A 22,884-nucleotide genomic window follows, 5' to 3' on the forward strand; every position below is an offset into this window, starting at 1 on the left:
TGGGGGAACTATGGCCCCTTCATGACTCGTGGACTTCAACTCCCAGAATTCCTGAGCCAGCATGGGGGAACTATGGCCCCTTCATGACTCGCGGACTTCAACTCCCAGAATTCCTGAGCCAGCCACGCTGAGGGGAAAGGAAGAGATTTCCAAGCTGAGCCATGCTGGCTCAGGAATTCTGGGAGTTGAAGTCCACGAGTCATAAAAGAGCCAAGGTTGCCTACCCCTGGTCTAGGCTTTGGTAAAAATGGTTGAATATGATATTTACTCACTATTATGATCCGGACGGTAGCTTGTTTGTTGAAATATGTGATTGTACCTATCCTTATTTTACCCTAATTCCTTATTCCCCTCCCCTCCCCCTTTCCTTCCACCCCTCCCTTTACCATACCTGTATTGTTCCTATTTTTCCTCATCTATATAAACTTAATAAAATTTCGTAAAAAAAAAAAAAAGAGAGAGAGCCTGCCGCAAAGACTGTGGGCAGTGTGTGGCATCCTAACAATCAGGATCAACTGGGTGGGGTTTTTTTTGCAACGTGCCCCCTTTTCCCACATCTTCTCTTTAGAGAAGATGGGTTTTTTTTCCCCTCCAGGGGCCAAGTGTCTAGTTAAGAAGAAGCCGGGGCTTTTTTGGAGTTTCTTATAAACAAGGACCCATTTATGTGTTTCCTCCCCCCGAGGCTCAAATGAATTATGAGCTCGCTGGAAAGAAAGATAAAAGCAGACCAGGCCCTTGCCAGCATGGACGGCCGGCTGGCAAATTGGAAGCGTCTGAAAACAGAGCAGGAATCCTGCGGGCATTTAAAAACAGGTGGCTGCCAGGAGGGCTGGCAAGCGACCGGCTTCCAGAATGCCAATTTTCCTCTCATTTTGGAGGAGATGTGCTTTCTTTTTTCGGAGAAAGGAAAAAAAAAGCTGGAAGGTGTCTCTCTTGGAACTCCAAGGGAGTAAGCAGAGGAATCTATGTTTAAAAACAAAGCAAAGAAACTCTGAAGTTCGGAGGGTCCACATTCCTGCAAAACTGCTCGTCTTGAGCTCCGAGACTTAAGATGAATAATAGAATTAGAATTAGAATAGAATTAGAGTAGAGTAGAGTAGACTAGACTAGAATTACAGAACAGAATCAGAACAGAATCAGAACAGGAATAGAATATAGAAAATGAATAGAATAGAATAGAATAGAATAGACTAGAATTACAGAACAGAATCAGAACAGAATCAGAACAGGAATGGAATATAGAAAATGAATAGAATAGAATAGAATAGAATAGAATAGAATAGAAATGAATAGAATAGAATAGAATAGAATAGAATAGAAAATAGCATAGAATAAAATTAGAATAGAATAGAATATATAAAATTAGAATAGAATAGTATAGAATAGTACAGTATAGAATAGAATATATAAAATTAGAATAGAATAGAATTTGGAATAGAATAGAATAGAATAGAATAGAATAGAATAGAATAGAATAGAATAGAATATATAAAATTAGAATAATAGAATTTGGAATGGAATGAATAGAATAGAATAGAATATAGTATAGAATATAGAATAAACAGAAAATAGCATAAAACAAATAGCATAGAATAGAATAAGAATTAAACAGAATAGAATATATAAAATTAGAATAGAATAGAATATATAAAATTAGAATAGAATAGAATATAGAATAGAATAGAATAGCATAGAATAGAATAGAATTTGGAATAGAATTTGGAATAGAATAGAATTTGGAATAGAATATCGTTCAAAGTTACTGAAAAAAGTGAGTTATGACAGTTTTTCACAGTTATGACCATTGCAGCATCCCCACGTGATCAAAATTCATATGCCTGGCAACTGGTTCATACTTATGACGGTCGCCATGTCCCGGGAGTCGCGTGATCCCCTTTTGCAACCTTCTGTCAAGCAAAGTCAGTAGGGGAAGCCAGATTCACTTAACAACCGTGTGACTAACTTAATAACAACTGCAGCGGTTCACTCAACTGTGGCAAAAAAAAAAGGTCATGAAACGGAGCAAAACTCACTGAACAAATATTTCACTTAGCAACAAAAATTTGGGGGTCAGCTGTGGTTGCAAACGGAGGACCACCTGTAGAATAGAACAGAACACTTTTATTTGGCCAAGTGTGATTAGACATACAAGGGATGTGTCTCCGGTGTTGTGGGAGAAATACTTTCTTATAGAAATCTGTGCAGCAAGTGTGTTTTTTGGACTGCAATGCTTCGCTTGTAGGATGAGATAAGTCCTTTCTATCTTTAGCAACCATATCAGCCATTTAGATACTGCGAAAGGTTAAATTTAACGAAGAAGTTGAGAGGGTGAGACCCACCTTTTCACTTTGCTTATAAAGCAGTGTTTTACAAAATTGGCAACTTTAAGACGGGTGGACTTCAACTCCCAGAATGCCCCAGCCAGCCTGCTTTAAGATGGGTGGACTTCGAGTCCCAGAATCCCCTAGCCAGCCTGCTTTAAGATGGGTGGACTTCAACTCCCAGAATTCCCCAGCCAGCCTGTTTCAATTCTGGGAATTGAAGTCCACCCACCTTAAAGTGGCCACATTTGAAAAACAGGGCTGTAATGTCTTTAGTACTCTTCTGCAATATTTCTAATTTTCTGGCCAGGATTCACCCTTCTCTTTGCTTCTCCTACTTTAGTGACAAGATAAGGGACAATGTCAGAGTGAAACTCTTGGCCTGGGACCACAAAAGGCCAGATTATAAGCCCCTATTTGGCCAGGAATGCTTAGGGATCACTTGATCTAGACCAGACCTGGACATTTTACAGTCCCCAGGCCACCTCCGGCCCTTTGGCTGTCCCCGTCTGGCCCGCATGAGGTCATTAAAAATCAAATGTATATAAAGATACCTCATGCATGCAATGCCATTACAGATAGTCCAATACATCTTGAAAATGTGCAGGTACCAAGTTTGATTTATTTCGTTGTCAAACCTGTGAGGGGGCTGGAGAGAAAAGCTGGCAAAATCAACTGAAAAACAGATCATAAATGTAATAATCCCTGAGGAAAACTTTAACTGGATTATTTTAAAGTTTCAAATTCTTCAGGTAATGGAGTTTAAAGAGTTTCTCATGAATCCTGATTTTTATGATTTTCAGCAGCGGGCAAAATAGTTCTTGTCTCCTTGTCCTCTAAGCGTGTATTCATTAAACAAATCTTTACGATATCAACCGCCCCTTTGCCAAAATAACCAATTTGGGCTGACTGTCTCCCTAATAGCTCTTAATAAATAAATTAATAAAAACCACCCATCTACCAAAATAACCAATTTTTGCTGACTCTCTCCCTAATAGCTCTTAATAAATAAATATAAAAACCACCCATCTACCAAAATAACCAATTTGGGCTGACTCTCTCCCTAATAGCTCTTAATAAATTAATAAAACCACTCATGCAAAATGATTTTGAGCTGACTCTCTCCCTAACAGCTCTTAATAAATAAATATAAAAACCACCCATCTACCAAAATAACCAATTTGGGCTGACTCTCTCCCTAATAGCTCTTAATAAATAAATTAATAAAAACCACCCATCTATCAAAATAACCAATCTTGGGCTGAGTCTCTCCCTAATAGCTCTTAATAAATAAAACCACTCATGCAAAATGATTTTGAGCTGACTCTCTCCCTAACAGCTCTTAATAAATAAATTAATAAAAACCACCCGTCTATCAAAATAACCACTCTTGGGCTGAGTCTCTCCCTAATAGCTCTTAATAAATAAAACTACTCATCTACTAAAATGACTTAATTTGGGCTGAGCCTCTCCCCCTAACAGCTGTTAAAATATAAATTAATAAAACCACCCATTTACCAAAATAATGTATTTGAACTAAACCTCTCCTTAACAGCTCTGAATAAATAAATTAATAAAAACAGCCCATCTACCAAAATGACCAATTTGGGCTGACTCACTCCCTAATAGCACTTCCCTGAATTTTGCAGCAGAGCTGGTTCTTACAACCTGGATTTTTTTTTTTTTAAGTGTCTATCCTTCACATTACACCTATGAAATCATTTTTGTTCGTTTTAATCCCACAGGTAAGAAATGAGCAGCTATGCACGCACAAGGTTTTGGGGAAAGCAACAACATTCGTCCGGTTGAGCTAATCCAACGTATGATTCACTCCTTTAGAACAAAACATGTGTTAATCTGCTGCATGCAGAAAACTGAACTAATCATAACTCACACACGATAAAGTCCAATGATTGCAACACATTTCATTCCTCCTAGCTATTGCGTGAAGTAAACCAGACATTCCCCCCGGAGGGGTTTAAAAGAGGAATTGAGTTCAAAATGATCTAATTCTCCAGAGATGAAGAGAAGGAGGGGCTAAGATTTGGACTGTGGGGCAGGCAAACTCAAGATTCAAATTCAGGATTTTAAAGGAAACTCAAGCAGGTCGAGGGAAAGTAGTGGGGATATGGATAGGGCAGGGGTCTTCCAACTTGGCCCTTTTAGGACTTGTGGACTTCAACTCCCAGAATTCCTCAGCCAGGCACGCTGGCTGAGGAATTCTGGGAGTTGAAGTCCACAAGTCATCAAAGGGCCCAGTTGGAAGACCCCTGTCTTAAAGCATCCTGGCTGAGGAATTCTGGGAGTTGAAGTCCACAAGTCCTAAAAGGGCCCAGTTGGAAGACCCCTGTCTTAAAGCATCCTGGCTGAGGAATTCTGGGAGTTGAAGTTCACAAGTCATAAAAGGGCCAAGTTGGAAGACCCCTGTCTTAAAGCCTCCTGGCTGAGGAATTCTGGGAGTTGAAGTTCACAAGTCACAAAAGGGCCAGGTTTGAAGACCCCTGGCATGGGGCAGATCTATACATCGGGGAAACAAAACCACTTCACAAATGCGTGGCACAACATAGCAGAACAAACCCATCAGGACAAGATTCAGCAGCCCACCTGCCTTTAAAAGACGAAGGCCGCTCTTTCGAAGACAGCAAAGTCCACCTTTTGGACAGAGAGGACCGCTGGCTTGAAAGAGGGGTCAAAGAGGCCATCTAGGTCAAGACTGAACAGCCCTCTCCCAATAGAGGGGGAGGGATACGACATCATCTATGTCCAGTCTACAACGCGGTCCTTTCAGCGGTTCCAAGATGGCTCCACACCCATCTGCACTGCTCAAGTGACTCTGAGGACACAGGTAAACCTCCAAGTGGCCTCAAGGCCTCTCTAAAAGAAGGCAAATGACCGGCTGTCTGCAAGGAGTATAAATCCTTCCATTCCCCACTATCCCAGTCAGAGCTGAAGAAGCTTCTGGGATAAGAAGCGAACGTCTTCAAAGAAAAACAAGAAAGTCCAGTTGCCTCGTGAAAAAGCACCTTTGGGATAACCATGACCTGGATGACGGAGAATGTCCATCGACATTTAATGGGGATATGGAACAGGGGCAGATTTCAGAAGGAAAAGAGGAAACCTAACCTGCCCCCCCCCTCAAAAAAAACAACAACAACCCTCTGAGGAAGGCATACGAGTGGTCCTCAACTTATAAGGACAATCCAAGCCCAAAATTTCCATTGCTAAGACAGTTGCTAAGTTGAGTTTTGCCCCATTTTACGACCTTGCTTGCCACCGTCGTGAAGGGAATCCCTGCAGTTGTTCACTTAGTAACCCGGTCGTTAAGTGAATCCGGCTTTCCCCCATTGACTTTGCTTGTCAGAAGGTCGCAAAAGGGAATCAGGTGATCGCGGAATACGGCAACTGTCGTAAGTATGAACCAGTGGCCAAGCGTCTGAATTTTGATCACGTGACCCTGGGGATGCTGCAAAGGTCATAACTGTGAAAAGCGGTCACAACTCACATTTTTCGGTGCCGCTGTAACTCTGAATGCTCACTAAATAATAACAACAACAACAATAAAAAAGTTGGAAGGGATCTTGGAGGTCATCCAGTCCAACCCCCTGCTCAGGCAGGAAACCCTATACCATTTCAGACAAATGGCTGTCCAGTCTCTTCTTAAAAACTTCCAGTGTTTGACTCCACACTTTGTTTTTGGAGAAAGGACCCAAAGGTGCTTTTCAAAAGGAACTGAAGAAGCTTCATGGATGAGAAGCGAAACATTTTCAAGGAAAAAACAAAACAAAACTAGAAAGTCCTATTGGTTTTTTGGGGGGAAAACACCTTTGGGACAACCATGACAACTGAATACGGCATCCAGTTTTGGTCACCACGATGTAAAACAGATGTTGAGACTCTGGAAAAAGTGCAGAGAAGACCAACAAAGATGATTAGGGGACTGGAGGCTAAAACATACAAGGAAAGGTTGCTGGAATTGGGTATGTCCAGTTTAATGAAGAGAAGGACGAGGGGGGACATGATAGCAGCCTTCCAGTATCTCAGGGGCTGCCCCAAAGAAGAGGGAGTCAAGCTATTCTCCAAAGCACCAGAAGGCAGGACGAGAAGCAATGGGTGGAAACTGATCAAGGAGAGAAGCAACCTGGAACTAAGGAGAAACTTCCTAATAGTGAGGACAATTAACCAGTGGAACAGCTTGCCACCAGAAATCGTGGGCGCTCCGTCACTGGAGGTTTTTAAGAAGACATTGGACAGAATCCCATTGCAGAAATGGGAGGTTTTCAAGAAAGACTTTTCAGCCACCTCCTGGGAACGGTCGATTTTCTTGCAGAGAGTGAAAGACAGGCAGTCCTCAACTTACGACAACTGAGACCAAAATTTACGTCGAGTGAGTTTTGCCCCCTTTTACGACTTTCCTCGCCACAGTTTGTTCAGTGAATCACTGCAGTGGTTAAATTAGAAACCCGGTTGTTAAGTGAATCCGGCTTCCCCCCCCCATTGACTTTGCTCGTCAGAAGTTCGCAAAAGGCGATCACATCTCACACACACACACACAACCAGGATGCTGCGACCGTCATAAATGTGAGTCAGTTGTCAAGCATCCGAATGTAAATCATGTGACCACGGGGATGCTGCAATGGTCATTAAGGGTGAAAAATGGTCGTTAATTCGCTTTGTTTCAGTGCTGTCGGAACTTCGAACGGTCGCTAAGCTGAGGACTAGCTGCCCTGGCTGCCTTTAACCCCGTCATGCTGGGAAATTAGCTGTATAAGATGCGAATCAAAGCACCTCAAGGCGGGTTGAAGCAAGGACAGGGGCCAAGATGAGGCGGAGTCTTCAGGCTGTGCCCCTTGGCGAGGACAGGCCGAAGGGGATTCAGTGAAGAGAAGAGAGGATGGAAGGGAGGCCCAAGAGCCCCAAGGAAGAAACCAGGAGACGGGAGTTCGAGTCCTGCCTTAGGCATGAAAGCCGGATGGGTGACTCTGGGTCCGTCCCTCTATCTCAGCCCAGCCCAACTGATGGGGCTGTTTTCGTGGGGGGGGGGGGGAGAGGGAGGAGAAAGAGAGGAAGGCAGGAGAAAGGGAAGGAAAAATGGAAAGAAAGGCAGGGACTGAAGGAGAACAGAAGGAAGAGAGAAAGGGAGAAATGAGAAAGGAAGAAAAGGAGGAAGAGAGGAAGAACATGAAGGGAGGAAGGAGAAAGGCTGGGAGGGAGGAGAAAGGGAAGGAAAGATGGAAAGAAAGGCAGGGAGGGAGGGAGGGAGGGGAGCAGAACAGGAGAAAATGAGGAAGGAAAGAAAAACAGAAGGAAGAGAGAAAGGGAGAAATGAGAAAGGGAGAAAAAGAGGGAGAAAGAAAGGAAGTAGAGAGAAAGGGAGGAAGGGAGGAAGAAAGGAGAAAGGGAGGAAAGGAGGAAGGAAGGAGAAATGGATCAGAGGAGGAAGGAAGGTAGCAGAGGAGAAGGAAGAAGGGAGGAAAGAGAAAGGAAGGAAAGGAGGAAGGAAGGAAAGAAAAATGGATCAAAGGAGGAAGGAAGGAAGCAGAGCAGAAGGAGAAAGGGAGGAAAGAGAAAGGGAGGAAAGGAGGAAGGAAGGAAAGAAAAATGGATAAAAGAAGGAAGGAAGGAAGCAGAGCAGAAGGAGAAAGGGAGGAAAGAGAAAGGGAGGAAAGGAGGAAGGAAAGAAAGAGAAATGGATCAAAGAAGGAAGGAAGGAAGGAAGGAGAGCAGAAGGAGGAAGGGAGGAAAGGAGGGAGCAGAGCAGGAGGAAGGAGGAAGGGGATGGAAGGCTCCCTGGAGGACCCCAAAGAAACGGGGGAAAAGCTGCGGGCACCGAAGGAGGGAACCTGTCCCGGGACTTTTCTCAACCCCAGCCGCTTTCAGACGGCCGGACTTTTCCCCTTCCTCCCCCCACAAAAAAGCCCGGGAGGTGACTAATCACCGGCTGGAGTTAAAGTCCACCCGTCCTCAACCTGCCAAGCCGGAGAGCCAGCGCCTGCCCGGCAAGGCTGCGGGCTCCCCCGTCACGCCAGGTTGTGGGGACGGGGCTGGGGCTCCCTCCTCGGGCTCCATTCCCAGTCCCCGAGACCCCAACAAGCCCGATTTCCCCCCCTCCCTCCCTCCCTCCTTCCACGTGTGGACCACGCCCGCGCGCCAGGGTTTCCCCCTCCTCCCCGGGAGAGCCCGACACGTGTCTGCAGGTCGTGGGAACGGGCTGGGGCGGCGGGAAAGGCGCAAACGAAACCCAGGGCCGACACGGAAACACACCCACCCCACCCCACCCCTCCCTCTCGGGGGGCTTGGACTCCAGTGCCCATCATCCCCTCCGGCCGCAGAGGATGGGCTTTGTAGTCCGACGAGTGCGGAGGGGAGGGAAGGTCGGCTTACCACCACGGCCGTGACGGGCTGGCCCGGGATGTAGGACATGGCTCCGGGAGTCGCCTCCGCCGCCGCCGCCGCTTGAAGCCGCTCCGGTCGCTTCGCCTCCGGCGGAACAAAAGCGGAGGGAGCGGGCGGCGGGAGCCCCGCCCCCTCCCTCGCGGCCCCGCCCACCGCCCTGTCAGGCCCCGCCCCCTCGCGCGCCTTTTTCCCCCCCCACCTCGCCCTCGCCGGCCACGCCCCTTTCTCCCTATTCCTCTCCTCTCCTTCTCCTCCTCCAGCCTCTTCGGGGGGAGAGGTTAACACAGTGGGCGGAGCCTAAGCTTTTTTTCTTTTCCTTCTTCTTCCCAGGACGTGTTCACGTTTCACAAGGAAGGAAATCCGGCCTAAGCGGAGACTGGCGACGCTCTAGGCCTCTCATTCTCGATGGCTGGCTCCAAACGCCTCGCCGAAAGGGCTATCGAGGGGGGGGGTGTTGCCAAGACTCTATGGAAGGCGCGCGGAGAGAACGGCTGCGACGTCGAGAGCGTGGGAACGCCGTCGCTCCCAGAATCCTTTCTGTTTCAAGATGGCGTCGGCTGCCTTTTTATAGGTGAGGTCGGAGGAGGCGAAACCGGTTGGGCCGCAGCTGGGAGGAGAAAATACGTAGCGAGGTAAGAGGAATTTTGGCTTTAAACGCGGGAGGAAAGAAAAAAAGGAGGCTTTTAATTTGTATAAATTGGGGCAGCATTGACGTCGTTAAGTGAGAACTTTCCCACGGGTCTGACGTCATTACAGGGGCCTGAAAGGGGGGTCTGGCTTGGGCAAAGGGGGGGCTTCTCTGCTTTAAAAACAGATATTTAATGTCCCCTTTCCATTTCCTGCTACTGTGTAGGTAAGTCCTCAACTCACGACCACAGTTCAGCCCAAAATGTATGTGGCTGAGTGAGAAACTTGTTAAGGGAGCTTTGCCCCGTTTTACGACCTTTCATGCCAGTTAAGTGAATCCCTGCAGTTAAGTTAGTAACATTGCTCGCTGGAAGGTTGCAAAAGGGGATCACGTGATCCCAGGACGCTGTGACCTTCAGCAATGTGAACCAGTTGCCAAGAGTTTGAATTTTGATCACATGACCGTGGGGATGCTGCCATGGTGATGAGGGTGAAAAACCTATTGTAAGTCACTTTTTTCAGTGCCTTTGTAACTTTGAATGGTCACTAAATGAACGGCTGTAAGTCGTGGACGACCTGTATAAGGAAAATCTGAAAGTTTGCATTAAGTCTGCATGAAAGAGCCCTGTTGAATTTCTGCCTGTCAGCTACACTATAATAATAATAATAGTAGTAGTAGTAGTAGTACTTAGTATAATAATAATAATAATAATAATAATAATAATAATAATAATAATAATAATAATATAAAAAAATAAAAAGTTGGAAGGGACCTTGGAGGTCATCTGGAAACTCTACACCATTTCAGACAAAGGGCTGTCCAGTCGCTTCTTAAAAACTTCCAGTGTTGGAGCATTCACAACTTCTGGAGGCAGCTTGCTAATAATAATAATAATAATAAAGTCAGAAGGGACCTTGGAGGTCATCTAGTTCAACCCCCTGCTCAGGCAGGAAACCCTATACCAGGGGTAGGCCACCTTGGCTCTTTTATGACTCGTGGACTTCAACTCCCAGAATTCCTGAGCCAGCATGGCTCAGCTTGGAAACCTCTCCCTTTCCCCTCAGCATGGCTGGCTCAGGAATTCTGGAAGTTGAAGTCCACCAGTCATAAAAGAGCCAAGGTTGCCTACCCCTGCCCTATATACCATTTCAGACAAATGGCTGTCCAGTCTCTTCTTAAAATCTTCCAGTGTTGGAGCATTCACTGCTTCTGGAGGCAGGTTGTTCCACTGGTTAATTTTGGAATCGATTGGAGGGTCAACTTTTACTTCAAACACAAATGCTCATGTTACTTTCCTGGATCAGTTCTTTTAAGTGGCTTATTAATCGCCACAGGGCTATGCTTAACATAAATTTGAGAGCTAGTTGGGTCTAGAGTGGTTAAAGCACCATCCTAGAAAATGGGAGATGGTGAATTCTAGTCCTTTAGGCATGAAACTGGCTGGAGGCCTTTTACGCAATCACTAGGAGCCTGTGGGTTCTAGTCCCTCCTTAAGCATGAAAGTGGCTGGGTGACTTTGGGCCAATTACCAGAAGACAGTGAATTCTACTCCTGCCTTAACCATGAATGCCAGTTGGATGACTTTGAGCCAATCACCCAAAACTGAGTTCTAGTCCCTCCTTAAGCATGAAAGCTAGCTGGGTAACTCTCTGTTAGACCCACCTACCTCACAGGGTGATGGTGGTGGGGAAAACAGAAAAAGTGCTTTGGGTATATTCGCCACCTTGACCTCTTTAATAAAGATAATGATGATGATAATGAACAAAAGTTGAAAGGGACCTTGGAGGTCATTTAGTCCAACTCCCAGCTCAGGCAGGAAACCCTATACCATTTCAGACATAGGGCCACTCTCTTCTTAAAAACTTCCAGTGTTTGAGATTCACTGCTTCTGGAGGCAGGTTGTTCCACTGGTTAATTGTTCTAACTGTCAGGAAGTTTCTCCTTAGTTCCAGGTTGCTTCTCTCCTTGATTAGTTTCCACCTGTTGCTTCTTGTCCTGTCTTCAGGCACCTTGGAAAATAGCTTGACTCCCTCTTCTTTGTGGCAGCCCCTGAGATATTGGAACACTGCTATCATATCCCCCCTTGTCCTTCTCTTCATTAAACTAGACATACCCAATTCCAGCAACCGTTCCTTATATGTTTTAGCCTCCAGTCCCCTGATCATCTTTGTTGCTTTTCTTCTCTGTACTCTTTCTAAAGTCTCAGCATCTTTTTTACATCGTGGTGACCAAACTGGATGCAGTATTCCAAGTGTGGCCTTACCAAGGCATTGTAAAGTGGTATTAATACTTCACGTGATCTTGATTCTATCCCTCTGTTAATGCAGCCTAGCATTGTGTTGGCTTTTTTGGCAGCTGCAGCACACTGCTGGCTCATATTTAGGTGATTGTCCACTAGGATTCTGAGGTCCCTCTCACAGTTACTACTATTGAGCAAGGTACCCCCTATACTATAGCTGTACATTTGGTTTTTCTTGCCTAAATGTAGAACCTTATTTTTTTCACCATTGAATTTCATTTTGTTAGATAGCGCCCAGTGTTCAAGTCTGTCCAGATCCTCCTGTATCCTAAGCCTGTCTTCTGGAGTGTTGGCTATTCCTGCCAGCTTGGTGTCGTCTGCAAATTTGATGAGTTCCCCATCTATCCCCTTGTCCAAATCGTTGATGAAGATGTTGAAGAGCACTGGGCCCAGAACAGAGCCCTGGGGCACCCCACTACACACTTCCCTCCATGTAGATGCGGTTCCATTGAGGACCACACACTGAGCACGGCTGGTCAGCCAGCTAAGATCCATCTGGTGGTGATGCTGTCTAACCCACATTTTTCTATCTTGTCAAGTAGTAGGTTGTAATCTACTTTATCAAATGCCTTACTGAAGTCCAAGTAAATTAGGTCCACAGCATTCCTCTGATCCACTAATTTTGTCACTTGGTCAAAGCATGCAATAAGATTTGTCTGGCATCATCTGTTTTTGACAAACCCTTGTTGGCTTTTAGTAATGACTTTGTAATGATTAATAAAATCTGTTTCTCATTTGTTACCCGGCTCCGTTGAAGGGCAGTATCTTGGGTTTTCCAAGAAACAAAACCTGCATCCGTGAATGATTCCATTTTTTTCCTCGCAGAAAGCACAGCCCTGACGGAGGGGAGCTGCCCCGCCACTCCCAGTCGCAGCCATGGCCGCCGTGGTGGCCAAACGGGAAGGCCCCCAGTTCATCAGCGAAGCAGCCGTCCGGGGCAACGCAGCCATCCTGGATTATTGCAGGACCTCCGTCTCCGCTCTGTCGGGGGCCACCGCCGGCATTCTCGGCCTCAACGGCCTCTACGGCTTCGTCTTCTACTTCCTGGCCTCCGTCTTGCTCTCGGTGCTTTTGGTCTTAAAAGCCGGACGGCGATGGAACAAGTACTTTAAATCCCGGAGGCCTCTCTTTACCGGGGGGCTGATCGGGGGGTTATTCACCTATATTCTTTTCTGGACTTTCCTCTATGGCATGGTGCATGTTTACTAGGAGGAGGAGGAGGAGGAGGAGGAGGAAGAAGAAGGTATAGCCAGAACAGTTCTGAGGAGCGTGGCCCAGGCAGGGTCCCTTCCTCTCTGATGCCCTAAAACTGAGGGTCCTGGCCCGCTGCTTGCACTCTCCGCCCGCTGCCTAACGTATGTCAGAACGCAAGCCTGTAGAATCCTGCTAATTAAAACAGAATGTGAACCCCACCCCACCCCAAACCTTTTTAAAATGATGTGTAAATAACCTGTCCTCCAGTCCAGAGGATGTTCCGTTCTTCTCGTTTTATCCCTCAGCCAGACTTACTCCCTCTCTCTAGAATTCTGTTCTAACTCCCTTAGCCAACCTTCGGAGACTTGAACTGCAGTGTAACCAAATCTACAATTTTTTGGGGGGGGAAAAAATTCTACATCAATATTCAGTGCTTGATCTGTTTTGTGTGCACCTCGGTTGAAAGACTTCAGAAGGAAAAAAAACAACAGTTTTCATAGCCTGGTTACAGGCAGGCTGTGTGTGGAGGGAGGGACACTCGGCCTGGAGCTACTACTTACTTCCAAGTAAACATTTGCAACAAGTTCAGTGGGAGCTTTGTTGTGGAAAGTGGGGGGGGGAAAATATTTGTAGCTGTCTCCATGTTCACAACCCAGCCGGTGTGGCCAAAGGTGATTGATGCTGGATCTTAATGTTCAATCTCCATCAGTTCAAGAACCGTGGAGACCCAGGTTTCTCGTCCCTGCCCAACGTAGTACAGGGCTCTCCAAACCTGGCACCTTTAAGACTTGTGGACTTCCAGCTCCCAGAATTCCTGATCCAGCCATAGCTGAGGAGTTCTGGGAGTTGAAGTCCACACGTCTTAAAAAGTGGGAGACTTTGGAGACGCCTGGGGTACTGCATGTAGGACTGCAGGCCTACATGCCCTGGATTCGAGAAAAAGAATCGGAAAGATAATGTATTACTCCCTATCCCAGGGGTAGGCAACCTTGGCTCTTTTATGACTCGTGGAATTCAACTCCCAGAATTCCTGAGCCAGCCATGCTGAGGGGAAAGGGAGAGGTTTCCAAGCTGAGCCATGCTGGCTCAGGAATTCTGGGAGTTGAAGTCCACGAGTCATGAAGGGGCCATAGTTCCCCCATACTGGCTCAGGAATTCTGGGAGTTGAAGTCCACAAGTCCTGAAGGGGCCACAGTTCCCTCATGCTGGCTCAGGAATTCTGGGAGTTGAAGTCCACGAATCACGAAGGGGCCAAGGTTGCCTACCCCTGTGCTAGGTTAAATTAAGAAGACGTAATGCTGCAACTGAGGCCAGAAGGATAATGCCAGTTTGTTGGGGTCCTTGGTGCTCTCTGAGCTTGGTGGTTTTCTTACAGACATTTCTTTACCCAACTAGGTAACATTATCGAGCTGTGGTGGCGCAGTGGTTAGAAAGTGGTATTACAGGCTAACTCTGCCCACTGCCAGCAGTTTGAGCCTGACCAGTTCAAGGTTGACTCAGCCTTCTATCCTTCCGAGGTCGGTAAAATGAGGATCCAAATTGTTGGGGGCAAATAGGCTGACTCTGTAAACTGCTTAGAGAGGGCTGTAAAGTCCTATGAAGCAGTGTATTCAGTCTGAATGCTACCTATAGCCAGTGCTATCATCCGCACTACTAAGTATAATAAATAATAATAATAATAATAATAATAATAATAATAATAATAATAATAATAATAATAATAATAATAATAATAATAATAATAATAAAGTTGGAAGGGACCTTGGAGGTCATCTAGTCCAACCCCCTGCTCAGGCAGGAAACCCTATACCATTTCAGACAAATGGCTGTCCAATCTCTTCTTAAAAACTTCCAGTGTGGCAGCATTCACCGTTTCTGGAGGCAGGTTGTTCCCCTGGTTAATTGTTCTCACTGTCAGGAAATTTCTCCTTAGTTCCAGGTTGCTTCTCTTCTGGGTTAGTTTCCATCCGGTGCTTCTTGTTCTGCCCTCAGGCGGCTTAGCTTGACTCCCTCTTCTTTGTGGCAGCCCCTGAGATACTGGAAGACTGCTATCATGTCCCCCCTTGTCCTTCTTTTCATTAAACTAGACATCCCCAATTCCAGCAACTGTTCCTTATATGCTTTAGCCTCCAGTCCCCTAATCATCTTTGTTGCTCTTCTCTGCACTCTTTCTAGAGTCTCAGCATCTTTTTTATATCGTGGTGACCAAAACTGGATGCCGTATTCCAAGTGTGGCCTTACCAAGGCATTGTAAAGTGGTATTAATAGTTCATGTGTGGGAATTGCTCATTTATGTATAATGGCATACCTCCCATTGCTCTGTGTGTGTGAGTGGCATACCTTGATTAGAGTATTGTTTTCTGTTTGTTTGGTGTTGATTCCTGCTTAACTGGATGTCAACTGCAAGAAAGGATATATTCTGGACTTTTTCTTTCCTCAACTTTTTATTGTTTCTCTTGAATGGTGTGTAAATGTGCTTTACCTCTACATGTATATTGATGGCTGATATTTGTCAAATGATAGACTCCACCCCAGGGCAAACTACTATATATAAATAGGCAGCAACCCCCACCCTCATACTGATAATGTTCCTTAGTTGGGTCATGAAACGTCTGCAAGAAAACCGCCAAACTCGGAGAACACCAAGGACCCCCCAGTTCAACCCTCAACTACAAATATTCCTCTGCATGTTATTCTTTACAATCGTCCTACATTTTTTTCCCCTTAATAGAAGAACTCAAATTGGGTTAAATGTTCTTTTTTGTCCAATGCATCCCTCTTCCTCCAGTTACAATTTTTTTTTTATCCTTTAACTAAAAAAAACTGCAGCCATTCTATCTTCTCAGCAGTCCTCTGGCTACAGTTACATCACAGTCATGCTTTCATGTGCCACAATTTTAGTTTTTGTTCTTTTTTTGTTGAGATTTGGGGAGGAAATCCTATATTTCTGTGTATTTAGTATTCTCTGCGTAGGGATTTCTGGAGGAAGATATTAAGGCAGTGAAAATTCATTGAATTTCCCTCTCAGACGTGGTCACACGCAGGAAAAAATCTCTTCGCATAAAGCAATTTTTTTCTGGGCACTAAAGCAAGATGGAAAAATGGGTCATTTTGAGGCTTCTGTTGGTGTTTGCTTTTTTTCCCCTGACAGATATTAAAAGACCCAAACAAAACTTACCTTTTTTAATTTTAAATGTGGGTGGGAAAGGTACTACCAGTCTCCAGATTTTTTTTTACCTTAAAGGAGGAACAGATAAATCTCTTTAGACTGAGTTAATCAATGGCTGCTAGTAACAACACTGGCATGAAACAGGCTTATTTGTCCAGATCAACAACAGACTGAGATGTTGCGTTCTTGGTCTAGGCTTAATGGAGGATCCTGGCTGGCTGTGATGAGAAACAGGCTGTTAAATTGTGTATTTTTTTCGACAGTTCCCTTTTTAGGGAACGTTGAAGTTGCACAGAAACGACTGCAAATGTTTCACACACTTCTTTTTATTCTTTACATTCATAATCCAGCTTTCATAAAGACACAGCGAATAACTTTTTCACGCATGCACAGTTTTGCAAGGTCCATTTGGAGACACAGGAGAAGAGTGTCAATGATCTTGAAAAAAAAAATATCATTAGTTCTTCCTTTTCCCACTGCGTCAAATGCTTCTTCGCTGGTATTTTCACGAAATAAAATTTGGGGGGGGAAATACGTGCATTTTTTTGTCACAATCTCCCTTTTGCATTCATTGCTTCTGTGTCTTGGCAAAGAAACTGTAAGCTTTGGTCTATGTTAATCTCGGCCACTTTTAAGACCTGTGGACTTCAACTCCCAGAATTCCTCCGGTACACAATTCATTTTGCTAATTATGCCTAATTATAGGAATCCTTTTTTAAAATATATATATTTTTAAAGCTTACAAAAACGTAAGCTTGGTCCTGATGGAGTTTTGGCTTTACGACCGAAATTATGACTCTGAATATGGCCTTCCCAGCGAAACTTATGATCCAGTTCTGACGTCGTGATGCACACACACACACACACACACACACACTAACATGACTGAATTTTACACACACACACAAACTGACTAAATTTTTAGCTGCCTGGCAACCAGGCCCCATTTACATCGGTTTTCAGTATCCTGTGGTTACATGGCCATGATTTACGATGTTTTTGCCGTTTACTTCCGGTTTCACACGTTGAATAGAAAAGAGCTGGAAGGGGCCTTGGAGGTCTTCTAGTCCAGCCCCCTGCTGGACCTATACTATCTCAGGTGAATGTCCAGTCCCTTCTTAAAAATCTCCAGTGATGGAGCGCCCACGATTTCTGGGGGTGATATGTTCCTCTATGATTTTTATAAATAACTCAAGGTGCCAAACATACTACTGCTTCCTCCTCCTACTTTCCTAACAACAACCCTATGAGGATGTAAAGGAAAGACAGGAAAGGAGAAAAAAAGCCCAAACTGCCAAAAGAAACTGAAAATAAAAAAATAGAAGTAGTTTCCAATTTTCTTTGCAGCAATTATAAATACAAATGCAACATTATCTAGTTTGACAAAGAGAAGGACGAGGGGGGACATGCATGATAGCAGCATTACAGTATCTCAGGGGCTGCCCCAAAGAAGAGGGAGTCAAGCTATTCTCCAAGGCGCCTGAAGGCAGGACGAGAAGCAACAGATGGAAACTCATCAAGGAGAGAAGCAACCTGGAACTAAGGAGAAACTTCCTGACAGAACAATTAACCAGTGGAACAGCTTGCCACCAGAAGTGGTGAATGCTCCAACGCTGGAAGTTTTTAAGAAGAGACTGGACAGCCATTTGTCTGAAATGGTCTAGGGTTTCCTGCCTGAGCAGGGGGTTGGACTAGATGACCTCCAAGGTCCCTTCCAACTTTATTATTATTATCTCTTGATCTATAGTTTTTTAAAAAAAACTCTTTATGATCTATTCTCATCAAAATCATGTTTATTTTTAACAACATCAACCCATTTTTTTTAAAAAAAACATGCAGAAATTCCTGGCGAACCAGCAATCAGGAATATGGCTTGTAGCTGCATAAGTAACACATCTGATTTAATTCCTGCGACTTGCCCACCCTGTGCGCAGGTCGTAAAGCAAGACCTGGGTTTGTATGTAAATTCATACCATAGGCAGAAAAAAATAAAATTCAGACTTTCTCCTTTCCCTGAAGTGGAGATTCGAGACACTTTACACATCTCCATTGTGATCTATTTTTCATAGAGTTGTTGGATGTTGGAGAATTGCTTCTGCATGTTGCAGGAATTTGTTTAGAATTCCTGCCTCATCCCACAGGCTGGAGAAATGTTTACGCAGCTTGCAAGAATTTTATTTCGAAAGCCGGCATAATCCCACGGGCTTAACAATTTGCAGGGAGAGATCCAAAATGGAGAGCAGAATGATTAAAATCTTACTCATCGTATAATTGCAGACGAGATGCCCAGAATGTGATTATTCTCAGAGTTGCTTTGAAGGGCAAAGATGAATGGCAAATAAATTACATAATAATAATATTATAATAATGACTATGGCAAAAGAAAGCAAACATAGTACCAATAGCGATGGGTGCTTTGGGTGCAATCCCAAAACATCTGGAGCACCCCTTGAATGCCATTGGGATTGACAAATTCACCATCGGTCAACTGCAAAAGGCAGCTTTACTCAGAAGAGCTTAAATCCTGTGGTGAAACTTTTCACCCCATTCAAGCATCCACATCTGCCTATCCCAGGTCCTTGGGCGGACAAAAAGGCCAAATCCAGACTGAACATCTGGCCGACTATGCAAAGAACCATAATAAGCCAATCTGGAGCACCCCTTGAATGCCATCGGCGCTGACCAATTCGCCATCGGTCAATTGCAAAAGGCAGCTTGATTGGGAACAGCTGACATCCTGGAACAATATCTCTAAACATCATGAAATATCCGCATCTGCCTATCCCAGGTCCTTGGGAAGGACTGGACAGGTGGGTGCCAAATCCAGTCTGAACATCTGGCTGACTGCATGCTGAACAATAATAATAATTCAACGTGGACAACTGTCTCCTCCAATCATCGGTGGCCCTTTTGACATAAATTTCACAGGCTAAGAACAGCTGTGTTAGGTTATCCAGATGCCACACAAAGAGTGACCCCTTTATATCCACCATGCAACTACAAGATTGTCTGGTATTTGGTTTCGATTTTAAAAAGTTAAAATCCTGCAACGCGGACAGCTACCCTTGGCTCCGGATTCCAAAAAATGAGGTCATAAGAAGCTGAAAACGCATCCTTTTTTGCAGCTTCTGTGGTCCGTGGTTTCTCTTAATGACTGACGACTTTGCGAAGGAGGGTCTCTAGAGAAAGACACGGTTTTAAGTCTCGGCCGTCTGTAGCTGTTCGAGCTGATCCAATCGGGATAAAGAATCTGCACTCTGGTTCCCGGTCTGGTTCCCGTTGATGGTAGTTGCCGGTAAAGATTTCTTGGCGTTTGACCTACGTGAGGAAAGGGAAATTCAAGAAAATGAGCAAATACGGAGTCCTTGGTGCTCTCTGAGCTTGGTTGTTTACTGGCAGACGTTTCATGACCCAACTAGGTAACATCATCAGCGCTGGTGAGTGTGGGGCTTGCTCTGGGGTGGAGTTTGTCAATAGCCAAATAGCCCTAGTGGACGATCACTTAGCCATGAGCCAGCAGTGTGCGGCAGCAGCCAAAAAAACTAATACAATCCTGGGTTGTATAAACAGAGGTGTAGAATCAAGATCACGTGAAGTATTAGTACTGCTTTATAAAACCCTAGTGAGACCACAGCTTAAATATTGCAGCCAGTTTTGGTCACCATATCACAAAAAAGATGTTGAGAGTTTGGAAAAAGTTCAGAGAAGAGCAACTAAGATGATCCAAGGCCTGGAGACTGAAACATACGAAGAACGTCTACGGGACTTGGGTCTGGCTAGTCTTAAGAAAAGAAGAAATAGGGGAGACATGATAGCAGTGTTCCAGTATCTGAGGGGCTGCCACAAAGAAGAGGGGTCACGTTATTCACCAAAGCACCAGAGGGAAGGACACGAAACAATGGTTGGAAACTGATCAAGGAGAGAAGCAACCTGGAATTAAGGACAAATTTCCTGACAGTGAGGATAATTAACCAGTGGAACTGCTTGCCTCCAGAAATCGTGGGCGCTCCATCACTGGAGATTTTTAAGAAGAGACTAGATAGTCACTTGTCTGAGATGTTGTAGATTCTCCTGCTTGAGCAGTGGGCTGGACTAGAAGACCTCCAAGGTCCCTTCCAGCTCTATTCTATTATTATTGTTTGTCATTCAAAAGAGATAACAAAAAGCTAAGAAGGAAACAAAAAGACAAGAATATATACAATAGCTTGTCCTACCAGTATTGGTGTGTGCGCGATATTTTCTCCTTAGTAGCTCCTTGATTAGGGTATTGTTTTCTGCTTGATGGTTTGTCTGGTGTTCATCCCTGCTTATCTGGGTTGCTAGAAAGGATCTGTTCTGTATTTTTTGCTTGTTTGTTTGCTTCCTTCTTAGCTTTTTATTGTCTTGTTGAAATGGTGTGTAACTGTGTTTTATTTCTAAATCATAATTATCATCATCATCATTGGGATAGAACTGGAAGGGACCTTGGAGGTCTTCTAGTCCAACCCCCTGCTCAAGCAGGATACCCTATACCATTTCAGACTAATGGCTGTCCAGTCTCTTCTTAAAAACTTCCAGTGTTGGAGCATTCACCGCTTCTGGAGGCAGGTTGTTCCACTGGTTAATTGTTCTCACTGTCAGGAAGTTTCTCCTTAGTTCCAGGTTGCTTCTCTCCTTGGTTAGTTTCCATCCATTGCTTCTTGTCCTGCCTTCAGGTGCTTTGGAGAATAGCTTGACTCCCTCTTTTTTGGGGCAGCCCCTCAGATATTGGAACCTTGCTATCATGTCCCCCTTCGTCCTTCTCTTCATTAAATGTAAATTGTGGACCATTTGTACACGCTAAGCCACAGGATGGCTTGATCTGGGACAAGGGCCTTCAAACTTGGCCCTTTTATGACTTGTGGACTTCAATTCCCAGAATTCCTGAGCCAGCATGGGGGAACTATGGCCCCCTTTATGACTGGTGGACTTCAACTCCCAGAATTCCTGAGCCAGCATGGGGGAACTATGGCCCCATCATGACTTGTGGACTTCAACTCCCAGAATTCCTGGGCTAGCATGGCTGGCTGAGGAATTCTGGGAGTTGAAGTCCACCAGTCATAAAAGGGCCAAGTTTGAAGATCCCTGATCTGGAGGATATCAATTTAGCCTAAGAAGGGCTTGCAAGCCCCCATCGTAGAAAAATCCAAGTGGGAAGATTTCTTACCAGGTCAGAAGTGATAAATAATAAATCTCTATGAATCGGGAACGCTTCACGGCTGCAGGCAACCTACCTCACTTCCTCATATTTTTTCCCTCGGTAAAACTGGCTCTTTCGGAGAAGATACAGCAGGACCAAGTCGCAGAAGAACGCGCCCTGGAATTTCAGAAACAACACCCTATGAACGGAATGGAATTCCACATGCTAGCAGTAACTTTTAAAAAAGGTTTTGTATTTTCAGTTGCACGCTTATTCTAGCAAGGCTTTTTTCTTTTAATTATTATTTTATTCTATTTTATTTTAGCTGGGAAGCCCAAACTCGCAGTGCCACTTAAGAGAAGAAGCTACCGTATATAATAATATTTTAATAACATAAGGTAAAATAAGATAATACGGGGAGTCCACGACGGTTCAAAGTCCTGGAAAAAAAATGACCATTTTTCACACTTAATGACCGTCGCAGCATTGACAAATTCGCCATGAGTCAATTGCAAAAGGCGGCCTTACTAGGAACTGCTTCCATCCTGCGACGAGATCTGTAATACCATCAAACATCCACATCTGCCTATCCCAGGTCCTTGGTAAGGACTCGATAGGTAGACAAAATGCCAGATCCAGTCTGAACATCTGGCTGATTGTGCGATGATTATTAATAATAGTAATAATAATAATAATAATAATAATAATAATAATAATAATAATAATAATAATGATAATGATGATGATGATTATGTTGGAAGGGACCTTGGAGGTCATCTAGTCCAACCCCCTGAAACGATTCCAGATTCCCTCATTGACTTTGCTTGTTGGAAGCCAGCTGAGAAAGTCACAAATGGGGGAAATCATGTGATCCCACAACACCACAACCATCAAATAAATACGTGCTGGTGATCAAGCGCCCGAATTAGGATCACGTAACCATGGTCGTAAGTGGTTTGTTTGAGTGACATTGTAACTTTGAATGGTTGCTAAATGAATGATTGTAAGTAGAGATGGGAACGCTTGGGAAAAACCTGTAAAATTTGAGGGGAAACGGGTTTGTTTTTTTAAACGGCCTTGAAAAAAATGGGGGAAAAACTGGGTTTTTTTTCCCCATTTTTTTTCCAAAGTGGATTTTTTAAAAAAACAAAAAAAACCCCGTTTTTTCCCCCAATTTTTCCTTGTTTTTTTTCCCCCCGAAATTTTTCCGATTTTTTGTTCCAGGCGTTCCCATCTCTAATTGTAAGTCGAAGATTGCCTGTAATCCAGCAATTGCTTGCTTCCATCCCGAACGAGAGACCTACCACTCCCATTAGCGCCAGACTGGATCCCACGTTGATCACCGTCGGGATGATGTTGAATTTTCCCGCCTGAAAGGAAAGGAAGAAAGCGTGAATCTGGTGGAGGTGTGCGCAGATTTTAAAGTTTGTGCCTACGACTCATAACCACAACTCAGCCCCAAATTTCTGTGGCTAAGTTGTTAAGCGAGCTTTGCCCCACTTTACGACTTTTCTTGCCATGACTTTTAAGCGAATTGAACTATTAATACCACTTTACAAGGCCTTAGTAAGGCCACACTTGGAATAACTGCATCCAGTTTTGGTCACCACGACGTAAAAAAGATGTTGAGACTCCAGAAAGAGTGCAGAGAAGAGCAACAAAGAGGATCAGGGGACTAGAGGCTAAAACATATAAGGAAAGGCTGCTGGAATTGGGTACGTC

At 44.5% G+C, this 22,884-nt stretch overlaps 3 protein-coding genes across 3 annotated transcripts in view; 1 reads left to right on the forward strand and 2 right to left on the reverse strand.

Moving 5' to 3' along the window:
• TAX1BP3 (Tax1 binding protein 3) overlaps positions 1-8,762 on the reverse strand; it is a 17,918-nt gene extending 9,156 nt beyond the window's left edge. The window contains exon 1 of the mRNA XM_015826499.1: positions 8,703-8,762. Within this exon, the coding sequence (XP_015681985.1) occupies positions 8,703-8,741 (39 nt within the window). The 5' untranslated portion in view covers positions 8,742-8,762. The remainder of the gene's footprint in view (positions 1-8,702) is intronic.
• Positions 8,763-9,247: 485 nt separating this feature from the next.
• Positions 9,248-13,403, forward strand: EMC6 (ER membrane protein complex subunit 6). Its single transcript, XM_015826500.1, has 2 exons — positions 9,248-9,346; positions 12,467-13,403. The coding sequence occupies exon 2, from the start codon at positions 12,518-12,520 to the stop codon at positions 12,848-12,850; it is 333 nt and encodes a 110-aa protein (XP_015681986.1). The 5' UTR covers positions 9,248-9,346; positions 12,467-12,517; the 3' UTR covers positions 12,851-13,403.
• A 5,469-nt stretch (positions 13,404-18,872) lies between these two features.
• Positions 18,873-22,884, reverse strand: part of P2RX5 (purinergic receptor P2X 5) — a 30,912-nt gene continuing 26,900 nt past the window's right edge. Inside the window, exons 12-14 of the mRNA XM_015826501.1 lie at positions 22,467-22,532; positions 21,257-21,339; positions 18,873-19,322 (exon numbers count right to left, since the gene is read on the reverse strand). Coding sequence (XP_015681987.1) covers positions 19,202-19,322; positions 21,257-21,339; positions 22,467-22,532 — 270 coding nt within the window. The 3' untranslated portion in view covers positions 18,873-19,201. The remainder of the gene's footprint in view (positions 19,323-21,256; positions 21,340-22,466; positions 22,533-22,884) is intronic.

This window comes from Protobothrops mucrosquamatus, unplaced genomic scaffold, assembly GCF_001527695.2.
Source record: "Protobothrops mucrosquamatus isolate PMUCROS unplaced genomic scaffold, P.Mucros_1.0 scaffold3155, whole genome shotgun sequence".
NCBI lineage: Eukaryota > Metazoa > Chordata > Lepidosauria > Squamata > Viperidae > Protobothrops > Protobothrops mucrosquamatus.